Source organism: Typopeltis vanoorti, chromosome 7, assembly GCF_054136105.1.
Source record: "Typopeltis vanoorti isolate ZY-2024b chromosome 7, IOZ_Tvanoo_1.0, whole genome shotgun sequence".
NCBI classification, from domain to species: domain Eukaryota; kingdom Metazoa; phylum Arthropoda; class Arachnida; order Uropygi; family Thelyphonidae; genus Typopeltis; species Typopeltis vanoorti.
The window spans coordinates 41,616,332-41,641,585 of record NC_143555.1 but is presented as its reverse complement, the minus strand read 5'-3'; the positions used below and the strand labels follow the sequence as shown (position 1 = coordinate 41,641,585).

The window sequence follows — 25,254 nt, the reverse complement described above, 5'->3', positions numbered from 1 at the left end:
AAGACCATCCCCAATTCAATCTCAATTACTTGTCTGCTTTCCAAGCCCTGCTTCAACCGAAAGTGTACCTAGAAAAAAAAATCAAGCTTACTGCAGGTGGCATACATTCACAACTCCAGCTTCATACTCTGCATACACCAAAGCATGCAACACATGCTAAAACAGTCATCAGCAGATTCAAATAAGACTTCATAAAGGCCAACAGCAGAAAACTTGCCTTCTGCCATAGCTCCCATCTGGACAATCCAAACGGACAATCCATGCCTTCCAGTCCCTTTCTAAGGATGTTGGACCCAACTTCTACTCACCTACACTTCCATCTCTCTCTCTCTCTCTCTCTCTTACCCTGATGGTACCCCTTCACATTAAGCTGACCTGCTGGCATCCTTTTCTTCAAACATCTGCATCAATTCTCAAGAGAAATTACCTCATACCATAATGGAATCCAAGAACCATATACCTGTAGTTTTTTTTTTTGACAAAAATACATCAGAAATCTACTAAATAACTTGGACAACAAAAAGTCTTCTGGTCCTGATGGTATCTCTCCAATTATTCTCAAACATTGTGCTCCAGAGCCAATGTTAACCTGTCCTGAATCCTCTCTATAATGTTTTATACATAGCTGGTACTTATCCCATTGTGTGGAAGTTATCTCATATCCATCCTATTCCAAAAAAAAGGGGAGGTAGAAGTCTACTGTCAAAGTACTGTCCAATTTCCATCACTTCAGTCCTTTCCAAAATAAGTCTCTTCAATAGCCAAGTTCTCCACTGGTTAGAAGACCACCAATTAATCAGTGATCATCACTAATGGACTCTGCCATTCACGGCTGATCTCATAGCTTGCATCCACCACTGGACATGTGCAATGGAAAGGTTCAGAGAAACTTGTGCTGTCGCTCTTAACCTTTCCAAAGCTTTCGCCCGTGTCTGGCATCGAGGCCTGCTAAAAACAAATTGCCATCTTCTGTAAATGGATAGCAGCTTTTTCTCTGGTCATTCTCTGTGAGTCGTGGCAGATGACTCTCAGTCTCTCTCTCTCTCTCCATAAATGCTTCACCATCAATGCTGGAGTGCCTCAAGGCATTATCCTAACCTCTTTCTCCTGTACATTAACAACCTACTCACAATCACCACTAATCCTATCCAGCTTTGCAGATGATAGCACTGTCCATTCATCGCATGATTTACCAAATGAGAAGGATGATAGCACTCTCCATTCATCTTTCTCATTTGCCAAATGAGAAGGGATGAATGGAGAGTGATATCTTTTACCTCTGGTTTCTCCTGAGATAGACACATCACATCGACAGCTTCCTCAGAATTCAAAAAACTAGGCACACAGTTTTTTTTTTTCATTCATTTTACACCCAACCAACTTTTAGCTAAATACAATTCCCAAATCTGCCCATGCTTGTGGTAGGGCAACTAAAACTTCCCTGAAAATCCTTGGTAGTATCCAGAGGAGTGCAATTTAGCTCATAGATGATGCTAACACTCTCTCTCTCACAGATGCAGTGTTTCAGCACTGTGTCTATTTCTACAGGTACTTCAATGGTCACTGCTCTGCTGTACTAACAACCATCATTTCTCCACTTTGTTTCATCCATTAATACAATACTAGCAGCTGCTGCCCAGTATCCCCTTACCATGCACCTGCAAACACATCAAACCTGCTTTTCCTCTCCTTCCAATTTTGTCACCTCTGTCCTCTGGATCAGCCTTCCTTATACTTTCATTTGTTTCCTTCAAACTGACCTCCATCATTCCTCCACTTTTCTCAAAGCATGTAATAATATAAGCAGTCACTGATTAGCAATCTGAAAGCTAATACTGTTCATATCTATGATCTGCATTCTGTACTCTACTTAACCCTTTAACTGCTACGGTCGAGTTAAATCGAGCACGGAAAAAATGGTGACCTTGCTATGATCAAGTTAACTCGATTGAAGTTTATTTGACTTGGGTTTCTGTCCTTGTATGACATCTAAAGAGAAAAATTTGAACTGCCGCAACTAATCATATTAAGCACCTCTGTAGCGCAATTGGAAGAATGACGGTACCAAGCCCTTCGATAGGAAAAGGCCTAAGTTCGATTCTCGTTGTGACGGGAAGAATTTTTATATATGGACTTTTTCAATTAAAGGTGAGTTAGTTGATCTCATACAGAGGTAGCAGGGTTTTTTCTCCCAGAAACTTGGGTTTTTTATCCCGCATACAGAAAAATCGGCCCTTCAGAACACGCAATGCAATTTACAGACAAAAAATACTAGTTGTGGTGGAGGGAGGTAGATGGTGTGAATTGTGTACTTCAGATGAAGATACTGGTGATTGTACATAAATTAATGTGTGTAATTTGCTTAATCAAGTGGACACCCCTTGATTATGCAAATTCATAAAACACTATTATTGCCATTTTTGTGAGTGAACAAGTGTATATCAAGAATGTATGATGCTGTCCGGACTTCTTACTTCAGTAAGAATTTGAATTGATTTTATATATAAATTTTTTGCAAAATTAATTCAGCACATGGGACAATGTCAGTAGAATATAAAATCATCAGTTAAAGGTGATAACTAATATTTAAGGAATTGACAGCATATACTAGAAATATAAATTAAATAAACTTTAATATACAATTTCCGATATTTCGGCAAACGTCACGCCATCTTCTTGGGAACTTAATACAAAGACACAAGTACTACATAACAGCAAATGAGAACTGAAGCTAGGAAGCTAACGTTTTCCTAAAGTCCTGATGGTGCCCCCGGTGGGCTATATTGGTGGTTCTTGGCCTTTGGGCTGAAGTTCTTCTGATAAATGTTTCCCAAATTTGGGGCAGTCTCATGCATCTAAATTTGTTGAGGTTTGGCATGTTCTTAAGGGCTAAGGCTGATTCCATGAATAGTCTTTCATACTTGAACTTGCTGCGGTGTATGACTGTGGCTTTCTTCCATCTTATTCTGCGGCGAGTATCCAGAGCGTGGTCTGCAAGCCCAGAGTGGCTGTACTGGTGAAATCGGATGTAATCCTTGTGTTCTGAGATTCTGATATTTGCTGTCCTGCCTGTTTGGCCAAAGGAAGACAATTTACAGCTGCAAGGGACCTGGTATAGACCAGGTAGGTCTAGAGGAAGTGGTTGGTCTTTAGTGGAGCGGATAAGGGATGCCAATTTTCTATGTGGTCTGTAACAAGTGGTCAAGTCATGTTTTCTTAAGATTTTGAAGAGAAAGCCTTAAACTCAGCCCCACAAAAACCTACCATATGGCTTCGCTACGTTGATGATGTGTTTGCTATTTGGCCACATGGCCTGGATTCACTCCTCTCCTTCCTAACACACTTAAACAACAAACACCCTAGAATCAAGTTAACCCTGGAAAAAGAGGAAAACAATAACCTCTCCTTCCTAGACACACTAGTCACCCGCCAACCTGATGGAACCTTGGTTTTCTCATTTTATAGAAAACCCACCCATACAGGTAGATACATTCACCAACAATCCCATCACCCCCCCCCCACAAGAATATGGAGTTATTAAGACACTATTCAACAGGTCAAAAATAATCTGTTCAAATGATCAAGCCCTAACCACTGAACTAAATTACATCCATGACACTTTCTTAGCCAATGGCTACCCCCCCCAAAAAATCCAGAAAATACTGAACCCAGTTATCCACAACCCACCACCCCCTCCTCTTCCCAAAAAAGATTACTCTAAATCCATCACCATTCCCGACATCCGAGGCACCTCGGAAAAAATCGACAAAATCTTGACTTGACCACTTGTTACAGACCACATAGAAAATTGGCATCCCTTATCCGCTCCACTAAAGACCAACCACTTCCTCTAGACCTACCTGGTGTATACCAGGTCCCTTGCAGCTGTAAATTGTCTTACTTTGGACAAAAAGGGAGGACAGCAAATATCAGAATCTCAGAACACATGGATTACATCCGATTTCACCAGTACAGCCACTCTGGGCTTGCAGACCATGCTCTGGATACTCGCCACAGAATAAGATGGAAGAAAGCCACAGTCATACACCGCAGCAAGTTCAAGTATGAAAGACTATTCGTGGAATCAGCCTTAGCCCTTAGGAACATGCCAAACCTCAACAAATTTGGATGCATGAGACTTTAGGAAACCCAAATTTAGGAAACATTTATCAGAAGAACTTCAGCCCAAAGGCCAAGAACCACCAATATAGCCCACCAGGGGGGCACCATCAGGACTTTAGGAAAACATTAGCTTCCTAGCTTCAGTTCTCATTTGCTGTTATGTAGTACTTGTGTGCACGCGTCTTTGTATTAAGTTCCCAAGAAGATGGCAACGTGACGTTTGCCGAAATATTGGAAAGTGTATATTAAAGTTTATTTAATTTATATTTCTAGTATACACTGTCAATTCCTTAAATATTAGTTATCATGTTTAACCAGCGTATAAGCCTCTCAACAAGAATAATCATCAGTTAAAAGGTTAAGAATATATTCCAAAATTGTAATATTCTATTTAATTTTATAAAATACAGTTAACTGGATATAGAGAAATAAATTCTTATTCAAATACATGACTGCAAACTATTGAAAATTTTCTGGAACTTTACCTGACATATTCATTAAATAAACACGACCAAAGTTGGCAACACCTCCAATGATAAAAACAGCCACAAGAATTTGGCATACATTTGTCAAAGTCTGCTTTATTTCATTATCAGGTGAAGAAAAGATGATATCAATAATTTTCCCTACACAAAATGGTACTGAGAGAGTAACAGAACTTGATACTATCAGCAGTAAAACAGCTCCTGAAAATATGAAGTGATTTAATTTATTAACAAATATTATATTTCCAAGTTCAAAAAAGTTTTAAATTATTAAAATTATTTTATTAACTCTTTCAAAGAAAGAGTTAATAAAATTAAACAATTCTGAACTCTGGATGATTTTTCTATGAGTTTATTGGTCCTTCTCAATCCCACCTGCTACCTCAACTGGTGTGAGAGAGAGAGAGTGAAAGGCAATGTTGGTAATGTATGCTGATAACAAACTACCAGAAGGGCCACATCAATGTTCCTGGCTAAAACAGGGCACTGATAAGTTGGGTTAGCAACCCACTTGCATGATGTAAAAGTTAAATGTTCATAGAAAGAATACAAGATGCAGCTGTACTGTCTCAACAGATCTAATCAGGAAAGAACGACAAAAAAAAGCCCTGAAAATAGAACATATGAAGGATTGGATTGGAAGATGAAACATTTGTTCCTTAAATCAAAAACAAGAAGAATTAATTGTAGAATTGGATAAGCAAAACATAACAAGACCTTGCACATAGGAAGCAAAAAAAGACTAAGAAAAAAGACTGCAAACAAAACTAAGCGTACTGGAAATATGCATCTTTAGCGGTGTACTGTATGGATCTGAAATGCGAGTAATAAATAAGGAATCAAGAAAAAGAATTTTGGCAAATAATAATATTTGGTTAACCGATCAAGTGTTGATCAATATTTTAATTAATTAACTGGACCAACTAGTTTCGCCACACTTATCTGTTGGCTTCTTCAGGGCACTAACATATAGGTTTAAACACTCTCACAATTATGCGTAACTGCAAAACTGACAAGAATAAAAACTGACTAGAATAATTACAAATGAAATAGTATCGAACGTGAGTCAAACACGTATCGCGTGTACAAGATCAGCTAGCTGTTGCTGAGGAACCTTCTGTAGTTTGTATTAAAGTTCATTTCTTCCGTTTTTAAGGCTCTGATTAGGGTTTTCCATATCTCTGGCAGTATTAGGCCTTGATTTCTGTTAAGGTTCACAGTAGAATGGGCGACTGTGGCTGCTTCTTTGAACATTCTTGAATGGTAATCTTCCTCTAAGTAGGGGGAACAGCTTTTGTCCCACTCGATGACATGGTTAGTTGTGGAGAAATGAGACGATAGCCCAGAAATGTCCTGTCTGTTGTTTTTGACATAGCCAATGTGCTCCTTTTGCCTGATTTCGAGGCTTCTCGAAGTCTGTCCGATGTAATTAGAGTCACATGAGCATGGAATATTATAGACTCCAGCATATTTGTAGAAAGGATGGTTGTCTTTTGGAGATCTTAGTAGTTTACGAATACTATCTATGCTACTCTTATTTTGTGTTGTTTGAGGAGATTGGCGAGCTTGTTGGAGATGCCACTTACATACGGAATTGCTATCGTTTTTATATATTGAATCTCTTCTTGTTCTCTTTGTGGTGGTTCAGAGAAAAGGATTTTATTGACTAGTCTTCTTGGATAGCCGTTCAAGTACAGATTGTTGGAAATAAATTTTAACTCATCTTGAAGGGTCTTGTTGTGCGTTGAGATGCAAACAGCTAGCTGATCTTGTACACGCGATACGTGTTTCACTCACGTTCGATACTATTTCATTTGTAATTATTCTAGTCAGTTTTTATTCTTGTCAGTTTTGCAGTTACGCATAATTGTGAGAGTGTTTAAACCTATATGTTAGTGCCCTGAAGAAGCCAACAGATAAGTGTGGCGAAACTAGTTGGTCCAGTTAATTAATTAAAATATTGATCAACACTTGATCGGTTAACCAAATATTATTATTTACTATTTATGATCAAGAAAACAACCTTCGTGAAGAATTTTGGCATTTGAAAGGTAATGAGTATAATTGTGGATTTTTAGATTCTAAGAATAGGATGGGTACAGAAAATCAAACGAAGAACTCTATCGGACACATTTGCAGAATAAGTGAGGACTGGAAGATAAAGACATCCATGTTTAGTATTACAGATGGTGCAAACAGAAGAGGTAGACCATACAGAGAATGGATAGACAACATGAAGGACAGGTGTGGAATGGGTGTACAGAAACTGCAACCCTGTGCACTGGACAAAGAAAGGTGGAAAAAGATAGTGAAAGAGGTCGGACAACACCAAGGGTAGTGAGTCCATGGTTCATGATGCCTCTTTCATACTTAGCATCATCAGTGATGATGATGATGCTAAGTGTGTGTGCGGCATGCTGCCAAATATCAACAGGTGGTTTATAACTTGGTATAAGTGGAAGACCAATCACACATATCACATATGCAGATAATGTAGTAATTATGACAGATAACAAATCAAATCAGCAATACCAACTTGCAAAATTATAAAAAACTGCAGAAATTATGATTATAAATTCGAGTAAAAATAAAATAAAAATAACGAAACTTGGAAGACACCCAGAAGATATACAGATAACACTTATTCTGGAAACCATAGAACAAGTTAATGGTTTTTATTATCAAAGAGATTTCGAATTTAAATGGTATTGCAACAATAAAACACACTGTCCATAACATGGTCAATGGTGAATAAACTTAAAATTTGGAAAAACAAAATTCCTACAACTCAAAAATAAAATTATACCAAAGTATAATACTACCAAGAGCTCCCTATAGGTCAGAAACTTAGACCTTAGCTTTTGAAATGAAATACTTCAGGCAAATAAACAGACTTCATTGGACAGAAGATAAGATTAATGCACAAGTGCTGCAATATTCAAATCTTAACACTGTTAAAAAGCATCAACTCAACTTGTTTGGTCACATTCTGCAAATGGAACCAGACAGAATTCCTCACCTGGTATTTGAGGGCATTATGGAGAGTAGGTACAAGACCCAGAGGAAGACCAAGATTAACTTTGCCTAAACCCCTTAGAACTGCATCGGACTTTCAAAGCTGTTGGCATATGAAAGAGCTTGCTTTGGACAGAGAATGGTGGAAGGCTGTTATCTAAGGACTCAACTCATCTTAAGGATGGAAGAGAAGAATTAGAGTTTTGATCAAATGACCTAAACAGGAGATGTTAAAAGGGGAAAATCACATAATCAAAAATGCAGCTATGACACTTCGAAAAGTAACTGTTGGTATATGGAATTGATAACTGCTGAATGAATTGTCTTGGTGTTGCACTGAATGAAAGACAATCATCATAGAGTACTCCACAAATCATTAGTAATTTGATTAAAGTTCCACTAACTTGATACATTATTCCAAATACATTCAGAGGCAAAAACAGAAGATCATGTCATGAGAAACTATTCTATTGAAGATTCATGGTCCAAAGATCGGTTTGCCCATTTCACTATAACATATGGATAATTTTATCCTTCATGTGAAATGAAACCTTTTAAGGCTCTTAATAATAATTATAAAAATAAGTTTGCATGAAGTAACTCAATTCTGCGAGTTACATAAAATTACAGAAAGAAAAAAAAATACTGTAAACTTTCCTAAATTCTCAATATAAATTAAAATGGAACATCACTTAACCAAAGACCATTTTGCAACTTCCTGAATATTAGTGACATTACAAATGACTTCAATGGAACTATGCACTTGTTAGTTGGTGATGTAAATTGAGAAGTACTTTGCCTATGAGGTGTGTATTATGTCTGTTAATTGTTTATATTCTTCTGGTACATTTGGAGACAAAAAATCCTGCAAGTTTGCAGGAGGAAGAACAGCCTGCCACTTCCAAGGAGGAAGACAGAAAAATACCACTAATAGTACTGTTGAATTACCAGAAAAATTTCATGCTATGGACAAACGAGAAGAGAAACTGTTCAGTGTTACCAGGTAATGGATTTGGTACTTTGTTCTGTACAAATGAGAAAGAGACTATAGCAGGCCTGCACTAGGAGTTACTGGGAAGCCCAAGATATTGAGAATATGGTAATATAGAAATTTAGAGTGAAAAAAAAAAAAAAAAAACCATCAGATTACTGTAACATGACAAAAAAAGTGCAGAAACGCAAGGGAAAGGAAGTAATTATTTCATTGTAAACTGAATACACAGGGAAGAGAGGAGTAGACCATTATAGCAAAAAAAAAAGGTTCACTACATAAATTTTCTTTAGCATGGCACTGATGATGTAACTTTCAACACTACTACAAACAGATCTGATTGTCTAGATTTATAAGATTATGAAAAGATCCAACAAGTGGGGTCTTGTGTGAGTAAACTTCTGTTCTATAATTCTGATATCAGGATGATGGAATATAGAATGCGAAGACAGGCTCCAATTCAACATCTAGAAGAAGAAGAATAAACCCAACATCAGAACTGATGATAGGAACCATCAATATAACTAGTATTAATGGAAAGGAAATCAAACTTATAGAAGAATTGGAACAGTACAATGTGGACATAATTGGCATTACTGAGACAAAGAAAACAAAAACATACAAGATCTTACTAAATAATAATGATCAAGAAAAGGAAGGAGTAGTGATAGCATTCAACACCAAACATGAAGATAAACTTCTTGATTAGAAGGCAGTTCAAGTAGAGTTATGTGGGCAAACTTCAAAATGGGGACATGGACAATGAAACTTATTTGTGCCTATAGTCTCCATTTCTTCTAAGAAAGAAAGAAATTGAGACATTTTGAGTCAATAGAACAGGCAGCTGACAAAGAAAATGGAAAAAGTGGTCTTTGTTGGAGATCTGAACAGAAGAGTAGGAAATTAATCCCACCAGGCATATAGTAACATTTTGGGAAAATTTGGAGAAAAGGGTAAAGCTAATAATAATGGTAAGTATTTACTAGAATTCTACTCAGGACCAGGGGTGGCTTGTGCATAGGCAGTGAGGAACTGCAGCACCCCCAATTTTTCTCGACATATAAATATATTTATTAATTTATTTATATTTGCTTGTAATATTTAATTTTATCATCAACAATCCTATACAATTATTTTATTTTGTATAAAAAATAATAAAAATTCATCTTGTAGCACTCAGGAGAGCGAGGACACTAGCAGCACTGTGTTTACCACAGTGTCATATTGCTACACACACAAGCATATGAAAGTCATAGTGAGATGCCAGCTATTAGCATAATGCGGCATGTCCATCGGGCAGTTCCACTGTTGTTTATATGCAGTTTGTAACAGGAGTAGAGTGTTCGTAGTGCTTATCGTGTTTACGACGTCTCTTTAAATATTTGGACATTACAATTAAAGACATAACATTTGTTATAGTTTTTATTTTAGAACATTATTGGGGTTATGATAATGCATTTTATTTTTAAGGAATTTTGAATTATACTAAACTATATAATTTTATCGATAATAAACAATATTTTTTCATGTTTAATTATTTTAAAAATTTTTACCATAATTTTGATATTTTATCCAAATAAGTATGCACTGTACTTACAGTGCATATGTATATTTCAAAAGTTGTAGCAAACCCCCCCCTGAGCCACCACTGCTCAGGACACAGACTAATCATTACTAACACAATGTTTCAACATGAAGATGTGCACAAGTTCACATGAAGAGAAGAAGACACAAAAATAAAAGCCCCATTGATTACATCATTGTTGATAGTGATATCATCATCTTGTTCAGGATACAAGAGTGTACAGAGGATTTGAAACTGGAAGTAACCATTACTTTGTACTAAGTAGGATAAACATGGATATCGCATTCTAAAGAACAATATGTAAGAAAGTTTTAAAAAGAATTAAAGTTGAGTAGCTTCTAGAAGTATACTTGACTATATAAACATTATTGAAAAAAAAAATGAAACAAATTAGAAACAAGAATCTAACCTTGGTGTCTCAGTGGCAAACTCTGAAGAAGACATTGATTCAGCTAGGGAGATATGTGGTAAAGTTGTGTGCAAGGATAGAAAAATAAGAACACCATGGTGGACGCAAGTTAAAAAAGCGGTCCTGGAAAAGAAGAAAGCATATCAAAAGTTCCTAGCAAATAAGTTGGCAGATGCCCTACAAGAATAGCGAGAAAAATGTAAAAGAGCTAAGCTATGTGTAAAAGTAGCTAGACAAAAGTCATGGGAAGACTTTAGCAAGAACATGGAAAATAAATATTAGAAAGGTGGTAAAATGTAGAAAATAAATATCAAAAAGGTGGCAAAATGTTCCAGAAGTTATTGAAGAAGGTTAAAAATGGAGGAAAGAGTACTATAAAAGAAATTAAAGATGATAATGGTGACATGAAAAATGAAGATAAGGATATCCTAGATGTCTGGAGTAATTACTTTGAAAGCCTGTTAAACAAACCAAGCAGTGACAGAACAGTGGCAAAAAATTTTCAGGAAGAAGGCGAAAAGAGTACATATCAACAAATTAGAAAAGTTGTCAAAAACTTGAAATGAGGAAAGGCAGCTGGAGTAGTGATATTCAACTAGAAATGCTTAAGTATGGAGGCATAAAAGTTTTGCAGTGGGCTCTGCAAAATCTGGGCTCTGATCTGGGCTCTGCATAAATCAGAGCCCAGATCAGAATTCCCGATGATTGGATTAGAGCACTCATAGTACCTATCTATAAAAAAAAAAGGGAATAAAACAATATGACAATTACAGAGGAATTTCGCTAATAAGTGTTTCAGGTAAGATTTATGCAAGCATACTGGAAAGAGGTTGAGAATGATTGTGGATGAGAAACATGGAGAACAACAAGCTAGTATACAGAACAGGTTCAGGTGAAACAAAGGTTGACAAGATCAGATTTTCACTTTAAGACAAATAGTTGAGAAAGTGTGAGAATATGACAAGGATCCGTAATTAAGTTTCGTAGATCTGGAACAGGTATACAACAAGTTGCCCACAGATAAGCTTTTCAAAACAATACAATTATATGAGGTGAATAGAACAATATACAAGCAATATATAGTCTATATTTAAGTTGTCAGTCAGCAGTTAGAATTGAATAAGAAGATGGTTTCATGTAAAATCAGGAGTAAGACAAGGATGCACATTATCTCCACTCATATTCATTATCTACGAGGGTGGTCTGAAAAGTTCTCAGCCTTGACAATAAGTGGCAACACTATCAGCAAGATTTTTTTTTTCTAAGTTGATACATCTGTCATAAGCATCCATGTGAAATTGCAAGTCATTCCATCAAGTAGTTTGTTTTATACAGCTGTCTGAAGCAAAAGTGTTGTCTGCATCCCCTGAAATGGATAAAATTGAGTATCGTGCAGTTATAAAATTCTTCGTAAAAGAAGGTTTAACGCCAAAAAAATTCATTCGAAGTTCATAAAAGTTTACGGGCACTCTTCTCCTTCGTTTTTGACAGTTAAAAAATGGGCTGCTGAGTTTAAACATGGCCATACCAGCCTTTAAGATTGATCCAAGTGAAGGACGTCCAAAAAATGTAACAACTCCAGAAATCATTGATCAAGTGCACGATATGGTATTGGATGACCAGTGAGTCAAATTGCATGATATCGTTGAAACTATAAACATTTCAAAAAGAACGTGTAGGATATATTTTGCATGAAGAATTGCAAATGAAAAAGCTTTGCACAAGATTGTTGCTGTGCTTGCCCACAGCAGATCAAAAACGCACTCTCATGAAAATCTCTGAACAATGAGTAAAGCGTTTTAACAAGAATAAAACTGATTTTGTGCATTGATTTATGAGACTTGGATTTACCATGACACACACCAGAATCCACACAGCAGTCTAAACAGTGGACAGAAGTCAGCTGTTCAGCACCAAAGAAGACAAAGTCGGTTTCATCAGGACAATGCACCTGCCCATAAAGGTGTTTTGGCAATGGGAAAATTAAGGGACCTGCACTATGAATTGTTGGAACATCCACCCTATTTCCCAGATTTGGTCCCTCTGACTTCTATCTTTTCCTAAAACTAAAACTCTTCCTCACTGGTCAGCGTTTTTCCTGGAATCAAGAGGTGATTGCAGATGTAGAGGGGTATTTTGCAGATCCCAGTGAGAACCACTAGACGGTAATGCCGCTGGCGCATCACTGGAATAAATGTATTAGTCTTGAGGGAGATTATGTTGAAAAATAAAAATAATTTTGAAATAATAAATTCGTTTTTTCATTGTTAGGCCGAAAAGTTTTCAGACCACCCTCGTATATGGATCACATTATGAAAGAAAGTGGTACCAGGCCTGATGTCAAACTTAGCTCTTTGCTTTATGCGGATGATGTTGTACTCCTAAACACATCTAGTGCACGTTTCCAGGATTCACAAACTAAACGGAATAACAGCTGTAATGAATTTGGCATGGAAATCGGCATTAAAAAGACCAAAACTATGAAAATAGGCAGGAGCACAGGATCTCCATTTAGAATTCAGCTGAATTCTGAATGGAGATCCTATAGAAGTAGTAAAATTTTTACTACTATTTATTTTACTACTACAAGTGAAATATTTTACTACTCCTATAGAAGTAGTAAAATATTTCAACAATTCAGGTGCAGTTTATAGTGAAGATGGCAGGTTATGTCTGGAAACAGACAACAGAATAAGCAAAGCTGGTATGGTGGGTAGCCTGCAGAATAAATTTATATGGAATAAGAGAGAAATTAGGCAAAACACCAAACTAGAGGTACACAAAACAGTGTTCAAACCAATTTTAAGTTATGTATCTGAGAGTTGGGTTAGAAATAAAGCAGTTAAGAATTATAAACACCTTAACACAAGAATATTTTAATGTTTGCCAAATATTTCAGTTTGAATTAACAGACTATCCTCAGTGGCTTGATAGGAACAGTTTTCACAAGGTGGAATACAAACAATTGATCATTCAAAAGTAGAAAGAACTACATGATGTTACATTTGAATGATCAATTGTTTGTATTCCACCTTGCAAAAACTTTTCCTATCAAGTCACTGAGGATAGTCTGTTAGTTTCAGACTGAAATATTTGGCAAACATTAAAATATTCTTGTGTTACCGTGTTTATAATTCTTAATTTAATGTCACAAGTGTCTCTCAAGAATAGAATAAAGCACTTGATCAAAGGCTAGAGACCAAGATATCAGGTTTCTAAGAAAAATTAGGGGAGTGAACCGTCATGCTAAAAATGAAGATGTTAGAAAGGAACTTGACATTGTTAGCATTCAAGAATGCATCAGCAGAGCCAATCTAACGTGGTATGGTCACTTAAATAGAATGGGTGAAGAAAGGTTAGCAAAACAGGTGTTTGATAACAAGATGGAAGGAAAGAGACCCAAAGGAAGACCAAGGTCTAGGTAGATGATTCAGTCAGAAGTGCCTTAGAAGTATGAAATGTTAGATATGACAATAATTGGAGTGCTTGTAATAGATTGATTAGGAAGAAAATAGTCGATAGGAGATTAATATTAATGTTGACTTAATCATGCATTGCTTTCATTGTAACCTGAACACTCTTTGGAGGGTCAATATCAAGAAATGGATGATAATGACGAGAATATGAAGACAAAATAGAAAATGCGAATTGCAAGGTGTAAATGAAGAAAGAGAAAATGACTAAGATATACCAGGTTGTTTTTATTTTTCTTTATGTTGATCCCACACATGAAAGGCCACAAGACCTAACCTACAGTGCCATATGTGTGGGCAAGTGATTAAGGAAAAAATGTAGCCTGCTGATATGTATCTTTAAGAGTGGGAGGTTGTACTCTGTGATTACAACAATATGGGAAGGGGGATTGTTCCAAAGGATAGTGGTAGATAGAGTGAAGGAAGCTGATGAGAAGTTAGTTCGGTATGTTTGATGTTGCACAGTATATGGATTTCAGACTGAAATATTTCTCCACTTTCTTCTACAGATAGAAGAAACTAGAGAAATGCCCATTAAAGTATCTATACAACAGACACCGTGCTCAAAACAGAGCACCTATGTTTTGAGCACGTGACTTTTTCAAGTGACTAAAGAGAGACTTCACAGTCTCCCTTCAGTCACTTTTGAGTAAGTGACTGACGGGAGACTGTGAAGGAAGGGTTGTCTATTAAGCGGATTGCCCTCTTCTCAATATCAAGAGTTGTTAGCAAGGTTTGGTGCTCTACACCAAATGTGGGAACAGTACTCCAAAATTGGAGATATCTGAGACAAGTGTTAAGAGTAGAGAGGAAGAGAAGTAATGTTTAGAACAGAGAATAACACAAAGCATTTTAGAGGCTAAAAATATTATTTAAGTAATATGTTTATGCCAGGATAAACTGAATATAACAGTCAACCCAAGAAAAGAAAGCGTATATTGAAAGGAAGCTGGAATATTATCAAAAATGAGATGGGGATCAGGTAAGATTCTTCTTAGGGTAATAAGGCAGGCTTCAGTTTTTTTTTTAGCACTGAACTTTATTAAATTGTCTTCACTCCATTTCAGGATGTTGAGGAGGTCAGTGTTCAAGTGACTGGATATGGAAGATCTTGAAGCATCTAACATTATGATACTCCGGTTTATTGAATGAGTAAGAGGAATGAAGAGTACTATCACTGGCAAAGATGTGAATAAGATTTGAAATCAGAGAAAAGAAGTCATTGATATAAAGGAGGAAAAGTGTAGGTGAGAACACAGATCCCCGAGGCAGTCCAGCACTAATGAGGAAATCTGATAAGAGGAAGCCATCCACCATGACAAACACAATGAACAACCAATGAGGAAGCTAGCAATTCAATCACAGTGTGTAGAAGGGAGGCCATAAGATGGCAGCTTGTTCAGGAGACCTCAATGCCAGACACGATCAAATGCCTTAGAAATATTGAGTGCGATAACATGAGTTTCTCTAAGTTGTTGTACAAAAGCTCTCAAACAAGAATGGTGAAATTCATATTGATGATCCATATTACTGAAGAAGCAAATCATCCGTATGCACTTTGTTCAATATAAACTACATACAGATGTAGATGAGATTCATATAGACATCTTACAACAGAGATGCAGGGAGGGACTTCAAAAAAATAAACATAATAAACAAGTCTGATGATTCAAGGTGCTCATTCAGAGTAGGCTTTTAGAAATAATCCATCCATGTCTTAAGCACAATTCAAGTCTGCACCCCTGTGGTAAAACTTCTTCTCTCTTCCATCATCTATGTGGATGATGATGAGGCCGAATGAACTCTTTCTACTTCTGTCTGTCCCGGGAGAGTCTGAACAATTCTTGTCCAGTTTGGTGTTGCTTGTTGTGATTTGGTTTTCAGGTCCTCTTTTATTTTGTCTATCCATCTAATTCTGGGCCATCCTTTGGATCTTTTATCTTCCATCGTTGTATTCAGGTGGTAGTCTTTAGATGGTAGTCTTTCTGTTCCCATTCTGGTCACATGGCCAAACCATCACAGTCTTCTTTCTTGGATTTTGTCTATTATTGTTATTTCTTGTTTTAGTTGTTTTCTTATGTCTTTGTTTCTTAGCCGATCCAGCAGAGATACTCCAAGTAATCTCCTTTGCCAACCCATTTCAGTAACTAATAATTTTTTCTCTTCAGCCTTTTTGAATTTCCAGCATTCACTTCCATAGAGGAGTATTGGGAGGACCATTGCTTCATAGAGTGGTAAAACTAGCTTAAGCTTTTACCAAAGGAGGATAAGGAGGTAGTCAGTAAGAGATCAGAAAGTTCAACAAAGACATGGATAAGTACACAAAGGCTACTGAATTAGAAACCTTTATTCAGAGCAAATGCATGTAAGCATCACTTACACAGCATATGCAAAATACTTGGTCACATGGGTCACATGTTTTGAGCAACTATTTAAGAATGCTGCTGGTCAGTAATCGTCAATAGTTGATTACAATGGAAAAAACAAAGGATCTTTCAGAATATGAACTTTCAGAGTTCGATAAAGAACTTATTGCAGGTACCCGTCCAGCTGGAGCCACGATTTTGAAAACAGCAGAGCTGACTGGCTTCTCAAAAGGAGAGATATCTCAGGTGTTTAATCAGTAGAAAAGTAATCCACATTGCTTGTCTAAAAGGCATAAATGTGGTCCTAAGATAGACTGGGAAAGAGATTGCATTGTCTGAGAAGGCTTGTATAAACAAACAGAACTTCCTGCATACAGGAAGTTCTGTGCACAGCAATTGACTGAATCATTTAATGAAGGCTGTTCCCAACCCATATCTCACCAAACTATGCACAGGGAAGTCAAGAGAATTGGTATTGGCAGTCGCATACCTTTTTCGAAACCACCGATTTCTGCGAAGAACCAGAAAGTTCATCTACAGTGGTGCAGGAACACTGGAAAAGGTCATGTAGTCTGATGCATCTAGGTATAACCCTTTCAGTACTGACAGCAGGCAGAGGGTTTGGCAGGAGCCCCATGGAGCAGTGAACTCAGCTTGCCTTGTAAGCACAACTCTAGGTTCTGGAGGTGGTATCATGGTGTGGGGCATATTCTCTTGGTATGGAACAGGTCCCCTGATATTGCTGGAAGGTCAGGTGTCCTCCATGGTATATCTGAACATTATTGGCTATTAAGTCCATCCTACAATGCCGACTTTTTATCCAGCAGGTGATGGCTGTTTCATGGATGACAATGCCGCTGTCCATTATGCAAAAACTGTTCAGTAGTTCAGCGAGCATAAAAGCAACATCCATCATCTTCAGTAGCCACCACAAAGCCTGGATCTGAACCCCGTTGAGAATGCATGGGACATGTTAGAAAAACAGATCTGGGAGCAAAGTCCTGTTCTGTCAAATCTGAGCCAGTTAAAAGACTGTCCGGTGAATGCTTGATATGTTGTAGATGCAATTTAATACTTTGTGGAATCTATGCCAAACTAGGTATGTGCTGTAATCTGAGCTAAAGGAGGTCCAACATAGTATTAAATAAAAGTTTCCAAATCAGTGGCTGGTATATATAAATTAAGAGTAGATTTTTCTATCAAGGGATAAGAGAGTAATGAATGCAAATGATACTGAATGAATGTAAGGCAAGATATAACACTTACAGATTCTACTGGACATCTCACAATAATTTAGACAGCATGAGATTTTACAGTAATAACAATAATGACAAAAAATTACCTGATATTCTCCATTTTTCTGGCTTTGCAAGATCCAAAAGTCTCTTTAATTCATTCTTTTTAGGCGACTGTTTATTTGCTGGGGAAAAACACCATCTTCTTTCAGTTAACATAAAATTTATGTTTCTGTTTTTTCTACCATAATGGCATGGCAAATGAGATGATTTAAAATGGTGAAAGAGAGGAGATCCTTGATTTGAAAGGGTTGAAAAACATTTCTGCATAACAGCTTTATAACCATAAATTATCAAGTTGGACTGGTACATGTAACGAAATACCAAAGATGAATACATATCTGCAAAGAAAATTCAGACCTATACATATTTACAGATACACAAGGTAATCTTTATTATACTGAAAGCTACAGATCAATCCTAGTAAGATTAATCTATTTGTTGAAAGTTTCTTTTCCCACATGTTTATACTATAAATTGAAGATACCAGAAAATTATATTCTTGGTTTAATCCTTTCTCCGAGTGTAAGCAAACGATGTTTGTGTATGAAGTATCTTCCTGACTAGGTTACTTGTACATAGACGCAAATGACTTCACATTTCATAATACTAAGCACACATCCTTAGACACAAGTGCAATGCTATGCATTATGGGAAGGGCCACTACCCAGACCAGTAGTGAGATACCAAGGTTGAAGTACTGCAGAAGTCACATATTTCGTATATACATGTAGTCAAAAGGTGTCGCACCTTTTTATTAAAATACTCTGGATTAGAGACAGATGTTGAAAGTTTTTCATGTCATTATACTAAAGATGCCAAGACATTATACTCTTGGCATCTTTAGTATAATGACATGAAAAACTTTCAACATCTATCATTAATCCAGGGTATTTTGACGAAAAGGTGCGACATCTTTTGACTACTTGTATATGCAAAATATGTGACTTCTGCAGTACTTCAACCTTGGTATCTCTTCTGGGTGTGGCTCTCACTGATGATGTTTATTAATGTTTGTCATTGGATTTGCTTACTTCATGGAGAGTAGAGTGGTACTACTACTCAGTGGCAGGTTTTTTCCTGTCACTGGGTGGAACCACTGCTGAGTTTTCTGTCCTGGAGCGATTCAGGTCAAGAATAATGAGTTTAGCAGAGATTCTTTAGAATCACTTAGTAAAATTTAGAGTGATCTTGTAGATCACTCAGGATTTTTGGAGAGGCATCCCTGCATATAAATATACCTTAATAAAGGTCAAAACTAGTCAGGGTAGAGGCCCTTCCCATGATGCATAGCATTATACATCTGTAAAGATGTGTGCTTTACATTATGGGATACCAAGGCAACTGATGTGGTCATTACTTCTACATACAAGTAGCCTAGTTGTGAAGATACTTCACATACAAACGTTGTTTGCTTACAGTTGAATAAAGAATTAATCCACGAATATAAATTTCTTGGCATCTTAATTTATAAGATTAACCTAAACAAGAAGACTGCAATATCGATTGAGGATGAGAATTTATTTCACCAGTATTACACCATGATATGCTATACGTAAAATTTAGAAATAGCTTGTAGTTTAAGCTGCTAATTAAAGCCATAACAAAGTCTATTATCCTATATATAGTAAATGCAATTTGCTAAATATTATATATGCATTTCATTTGGTGTTTGTTTCTCAGTTTAAATATATACTTAAAATTTTGTAAAAACCATGTTTTAAATGTGTGGATATGCTTTGTGCTCTTGCACCTTTTTTTTTTTTTTTTTGTTTGTTTCAACAGCATCAGCAGTAGTAGTAGTATTATTGTCTCTTATTTTATGTTATACGACTAGTGGAATCTGCTGCCATTTGAATAAAAATCAAGTTACAATTTTTCTTTATTTATTACCCCCCCCCCCAAAAAAAAAGTTCATAGAGAAATCTGAAATTTTTTTTTCATTTATTTATTCATTATGGTGTCCATGGACAGAAATATTCTCCTTCCTTTAGGCTTCTAAGGATCAGTAGACTGAATTTTTCAGAAGAAAACCACAAAACTAAACCCATCAGAATCAATATATTTTTTTTAAATAAAAAACAAAAAAATTAAGATTTCACTTATTGCAAATACAGCGTTTTTACCGATTCTTACCGATATTTAAATGCTATCAGACACTTTTGTGTTTGGACAGCAACTGTTTGTATTTCCCATCACTACAGCATTGGGACAATATGCTGTAGGGCAAAGGTGTTCAAGCCCGTTGATCGCGGAGCGATTTTTGTTCGATCTCGTGTATTTCTCCTTACTTACAAATTTAATTAAAACTGAAAACATAATATTTTATTTATCATTATTTTGTATTATTTTTAATTTGCTTTAAGTGTATTGCTATTGTTTATTTATTTTTCGTTAAAATTGTCAAATCAGTAATTTTCTTATGGGTAAATGAATTAATTTGGATCGGTGGAAGTCAAACAACACACCGAGTGAATATGATTATAAGCAAAGTGTAAAAACTTGATTGTAGCTTAAATAATAAACATTTCAAAGCACATTACATCGATTTTTTACTTAGGTTAAGTCCCACATGAATATTGTAAAAAATTAAACTTTGTTTGTCTCGGTATAGTTTGTATTAGATGTTTTTGTAGATAACTCTTTTGAAGCTAACTGTATATACTGCTTTAATAAGAATATGTTAGAGTGTTAAAAACAAAGGCAATGTTTTTGTAGCTGAAGCTATACATGGCGGCATTAGAAAGATTGTTACTGAAACTTGCATGTATGAGAAAGGCTTGCAGGCTCTAAGTGTAAACATCTCCAAAGTCAGTCAGAAAGAGTTCACACAACTTTCCGATGGCCGGCAACTTGCAATCAAAAGAAAGCGGAGGAGAACAAAAGGTGTGCCGAACTTGAAACTTAAGATGAAAGACTCACACTAATTCTTTGGGGGTTGCCAAACTTCATGCGAGGTCTCAGAGGAGGCCTAATAAAAAGGGACTGAAGCAAGCAGAAGGGGTCCCGGTTCCAGAAATGCTGTCAGAGAAGAGGCCGCCCGGTCGAGAGTCGCCATCAGAGAGACTGCCTGGATCCATGTTGCTTGAGAGAGGAGTTACCTGCTTCCAGAAAGGAGCTTCTTGATTCGAGACATCGCTAGAGAGAGACTTCTAGGCTGCAGACAAGGTTTCAAATTGCTGAAAGGAAGAGTTCCAATTGCCGGAAAAAAGTTTCCAGGCCAGGTTAATGTCAGACATTCACCAGTATGTTGCATTTTCATTACAATTTGATGAATCAAACGACTTCACTGATATTGCTCAGTTAATGGTATTTATTCGCATGGTATTTCAAGATTATTCAAGTAAAGAAGAACTTTTGAAAATTATACCATTATTGGGAAAGACTAGGGAAGAAGACATTTTTTCGGCATTTGATGAATTTATGAAACAACACAAACGCGCTTTTTAAACTTGTGTCTATTACTACTGATGGTGCTCCTGCAATAGGTAATATATAAGGCCTCATTTCATTATGTAAAAACGATGACAAATATCCAGATTTTTTAATGTACCACTGTATTATTCACCAACAAGTACTGTGTAGTAAAAGATTAAACACAAAAGATGTTTTGGATATGACATTTAAAATTGCAAATTCTGTTCGAGGAAAAGCCCTGCAATGGCGGTTATTTAAATTACAGGCGGATGATGATAGGGAACTTCTGTTGTACAATAATGTTCGCTGGCTCAGTAGAAGTCAATTTTTAAAAAGATTTCATGTATTAATTAACGATATAAAAATTTTTCTTGATGAAAAAGGAGATATTTATCCACAACTGAGTGATAAAAGATGGTTGTTACATCTTTTATTTAACTCTAAATTTAAATTAAGCAATTTGCCGCTAGAGGGATTCGTAGTCGTTTGTGTTTGTGAGAGCTCCTGATAAGATAAGTGTTATTTTAAGTTATCGTTGATAAATTTAATTGAATATTACATAGTTTTGTTTGCCTTACGTATCTTAGTGTGTCTGTGTTTTTGGTGTTTCATTTTAAAATTTGATAAAATACGTAGAAGTAAGTATGGCTCCTCCGGTATGAAGGAAAATGGCGGCCAGTAATGATAGTTCACCATCTTTATTCAATAACGGTAATATAAAGGAGATGATTCAGTGTACTATCTGTGAAATGTATGCTTTGCTGGGTGCGGTCGGAGTATGGTTGGATGATAATAAAGGAGTAAATGTGTGTAGAAAATGTAAGGAGAATGAGGAATTAAAGTGTATTTTAGGTCATGAGTGTGATATTTTTTGTCAAACTTCAGAATGAAGAAAATAGTGATATAACAAGAAATGGCAAGGTTGTACCAGAGAACTGTGAGGGCATGAATATAGAAAGTCTGAATGATGGTATTAATTCAGAGCAAATTAATGGTTTTACAGAGAATAAAAAAGATGAGATAGATGCAATGAGTGAGATCGCGTTGTTGAGCGGAGCGATACAAAGGGCAAAGCAGCAGCTAGAGCGTATGAACAAAAGTCGACTGAGTGTACCAGCCAATAATAAAAAGTATGATAGTAAAAATAAGCATATGAGTGTGAACGTAAACAAAATGAAGGAGAGAGAGTGCTGTATGGAAACTCGTTAGTACGAGGTGTGTGTTAGTAGAGAATTGACAAAATCGTACCAACCTGGTGCAATCATAAAGGATGTAACTGAGTCTATTAGAGAGCAAAAGGAAAGGGTGAAAGAAATGATTGTTGTGGCAAGCACGAATGATTTGAAAGGAGATAAAATAGAAATGATAGAGGACCTGAATGAATTGTTTGAGGTAGCAAAAGAAAAGAGTGAGAGAGTTAGGATGATTAGTCTTTTGCTGCGGTATGACAGTGAAGTGTTTAAGAGGAGGGCCATAATTGCAAATGATTTTTATGTGTGGGTTATGTATGATGAGTGGTGTGGAATTTGTGGACGTGTGGAGTGAGTTCGATGGGCGAAAGGATCTATATAAGATGGATGGCTTGCATTTGAATGGATACGGTGTAAGGAGACTTGAAAAAGTGGTGCAAAATCAGGGAAACTAGATTTATTAAAGGGGGGGGTAGATATACAGACCTTAGAGAGGCAGTTGAATATATGAATGAGTATAATATGCCCGAGCGAATAAGGACAACAAATCAGAATGGGATAGTTAATATAAGGCATCAAGGTAGGGATGGGGCTATTGGGGGTCTTAAATTCATGTACACTAATGCGAGTATTAGGAACAAGAAGGAAGAGTTTTTGGCCAAGGTTGGCACTTCCAGACCACAGGTTATTGGCATTAGTGAATCATGGCTGACTGTAGATGATATATCTAGTGGGATTGAATGTGATGGGTATAGTGTGTTCAGGAATGACAGGGAGAATAAAATGGGGGGAAGGAGTATTGTTGATGATAGCTGATGAGCTGCAGCCAAGGAGAATAGAAGTTGAATTGCAGGATAGAGAAAAGAGCACATTTGAGGCCATTTGATGTGAGATTGTGGCTAGCAGAACAAAATATATAATTGGGTACTGCTATAGACCAGGTGATGGAAAAGATGGTGGAGATAGTATGTCTCCAGCAAACAGAAGAAATGAGTGGAAGGAGGGTAATCATTATGGGAGATTTCAACTATGGTCACATTGATCGGAGTGAGGAGAGTACACATGGGAGGAAGGAATTGGATTTTATGCAGTTATTAAGGGATAACTATCTGCGACAGCATGTAATGGAAAATACTAGGGTTCAGAGAGTGCTTGATCTAGTAATTGCATCTGAGGATTTGGCTGTAACAAATATGACCACATTGCCACCAATTGGTGAGAGTGATCGTAGTCTTGACTTGGGAGGTGGCTAAAGGTGTGGTATTTACAATTAAGACAGGGTACATGTGGAATTATCGGGCTGGAAGGTATGACAAGCTTAGGAGTTTGATTGGTTCAGTGCCATGGCATGTACAACTGCAAGGATTAGAAGTTGATAGTGCATGGGAGGCAGTTAAGAAGTGTTTGCATGAAGCAATGGCTGACTGTCTACCCAGAGTCCGAATAATAAATCAAGTAGGGGTTAAATGGATGAATAACACCATTAAGCTTGAGCTGCAAAAAAAAGAAACAACTATGGAGGGAATTTAAGGAGAAAGGTGACCGGCAGGCACATGAATGGTATAAAGCGCAGGCCAGAAGGGTAACGAGTGTGGTAAGAAAAGCAAAAAAGATTACGAAAGAACATTGGCCATGCAGGCTAAAGAGAATCCTAAACGGTTTTTTCGATATGTTGCAAGTAAAAGGAACAATGTATATGGAAGAATGATTTTAAAGAATGCCGATGGTAGGGAGGTAACTGAATCAGTTGATATAGTTGAGTTACTGAGTGAGCACTTTGCAAGAATACATTATCCAGGTGGTGACATTGCAGAAATGAATGAACCAGTAGATAATACGGGAATTGTGGTGAATGAAGTGGAGGTGAGTAGTCTATTGCATAACCTCAATGTCAATACACCTGTGGGATTGGATGGTATACCAGCTCGTGTTGTACGAGAAGCAGCTAAAGAATTGTCAGTACCCTTGACCATTTTGTTTAATTTGAGTCTCGGGTCTGGGTTAGTCCTGAGGGGATGGAAAGAGGGGAAAATAGTTCCACTGCATAAAGGTGGTTCCAAGACTGCTGTTGTAAATTACCGACCGATTAGCATATCAGGAATCATTGTTAAGGTCTTAGAGAAATTAGTCAAGAAAAGAATACAGGATTGGATAGATGAAAATGGGATATTGTATGGGGGACAACATGGTTTTGTGAAGGGTAGATCATGCCTCATTAACTTGCTCACGTTTTATAACACAGTGACGGCTCTCAAGGTTCTACTGGACCTTGCCAAGGCCTTTGACAGGATACCACATGGAACCCTAATCAGTAAACTAGAGCAGATGGGGATGGATATAGGGTTGGTGAAATGGATAGGAGGGTGGTTGATGGAGAGATACCAGAGAGTGGTTTATTCAGGAGTTCAGTCTAAAAGACGGCTTGTGACCAGTGGAGTGCCGCAGGGCTCTGTTCTTGGACCACCACTTTTCAATTTGTTCATCAATGATATAGGAAAGGATCTGAGAGAGGAAGTGATCACTTGTTTGCTGATGATGCAAAGTTGGGTAGAGCAATTGTGAGTGCACAGGATGTCAAAATTTTACAGGATGATTTGGATAGTTTGTAGGACTGGGCTAGGAAAAATGGATGTCAATTTAATGTGGCAGAGTGTAAGGTTATGCATTTTGGGGTGAAAAGAATAGCAGCAGTATATCGCATTGGTGAAACCGTACTCCAGGAGATTGATGAGGCCAGGGATTTGGGAATGTTGGTGGATAGAGAATTAAAGTTTAGGGGCACATTGCAAAAGTGGCTAAATCAGCTCGTCAAATCACTTGGTTTCTGAAAAAAATTTAACATGCAGTGACAAGTTATTGTTCCTCTGTATCGAGCCTTGATAAGACCCCATGTGGACTACTGTGCC

At 36.9% G+C, this 25,254-nt stretch overlaps 1 protein-coding gene across 4 annotated transcripts in view; it reads right to left on the bottom strand.

Moving 5' to 3' along the window:
* The window catches only part of LOC150104622 (ATP-binding cassette sub-family B member 10, mitochondrial-like), a 222,744-nt gene that overhangs the window by 186,682 nt on the left and 10,808 nt on the right, over positions 1–25,254 (bottom strand). For all 4 annotated transcript variants that reach the window (XM_090395227.1, XM_090395225.1, XM_090395228.1 and 1 more), the window contains 2 exons: positions 17,789–18,082; positions 4,608–4,808 (listed from right to left, as the gene is read on the bottom strand). In XM_090395227.1, coding sequence (XP_090251353.1) covers positions 4,608–4,808; positions 17,789–18,080 — 493 coding nt within the window. In that variant the 5' untranslated portion in view covers positions 18,081–18,082. The remainder of the gene's footprint in view (positions 1–4,607; positions 4,809–17,788; positions 18,083–25,254) is intronic.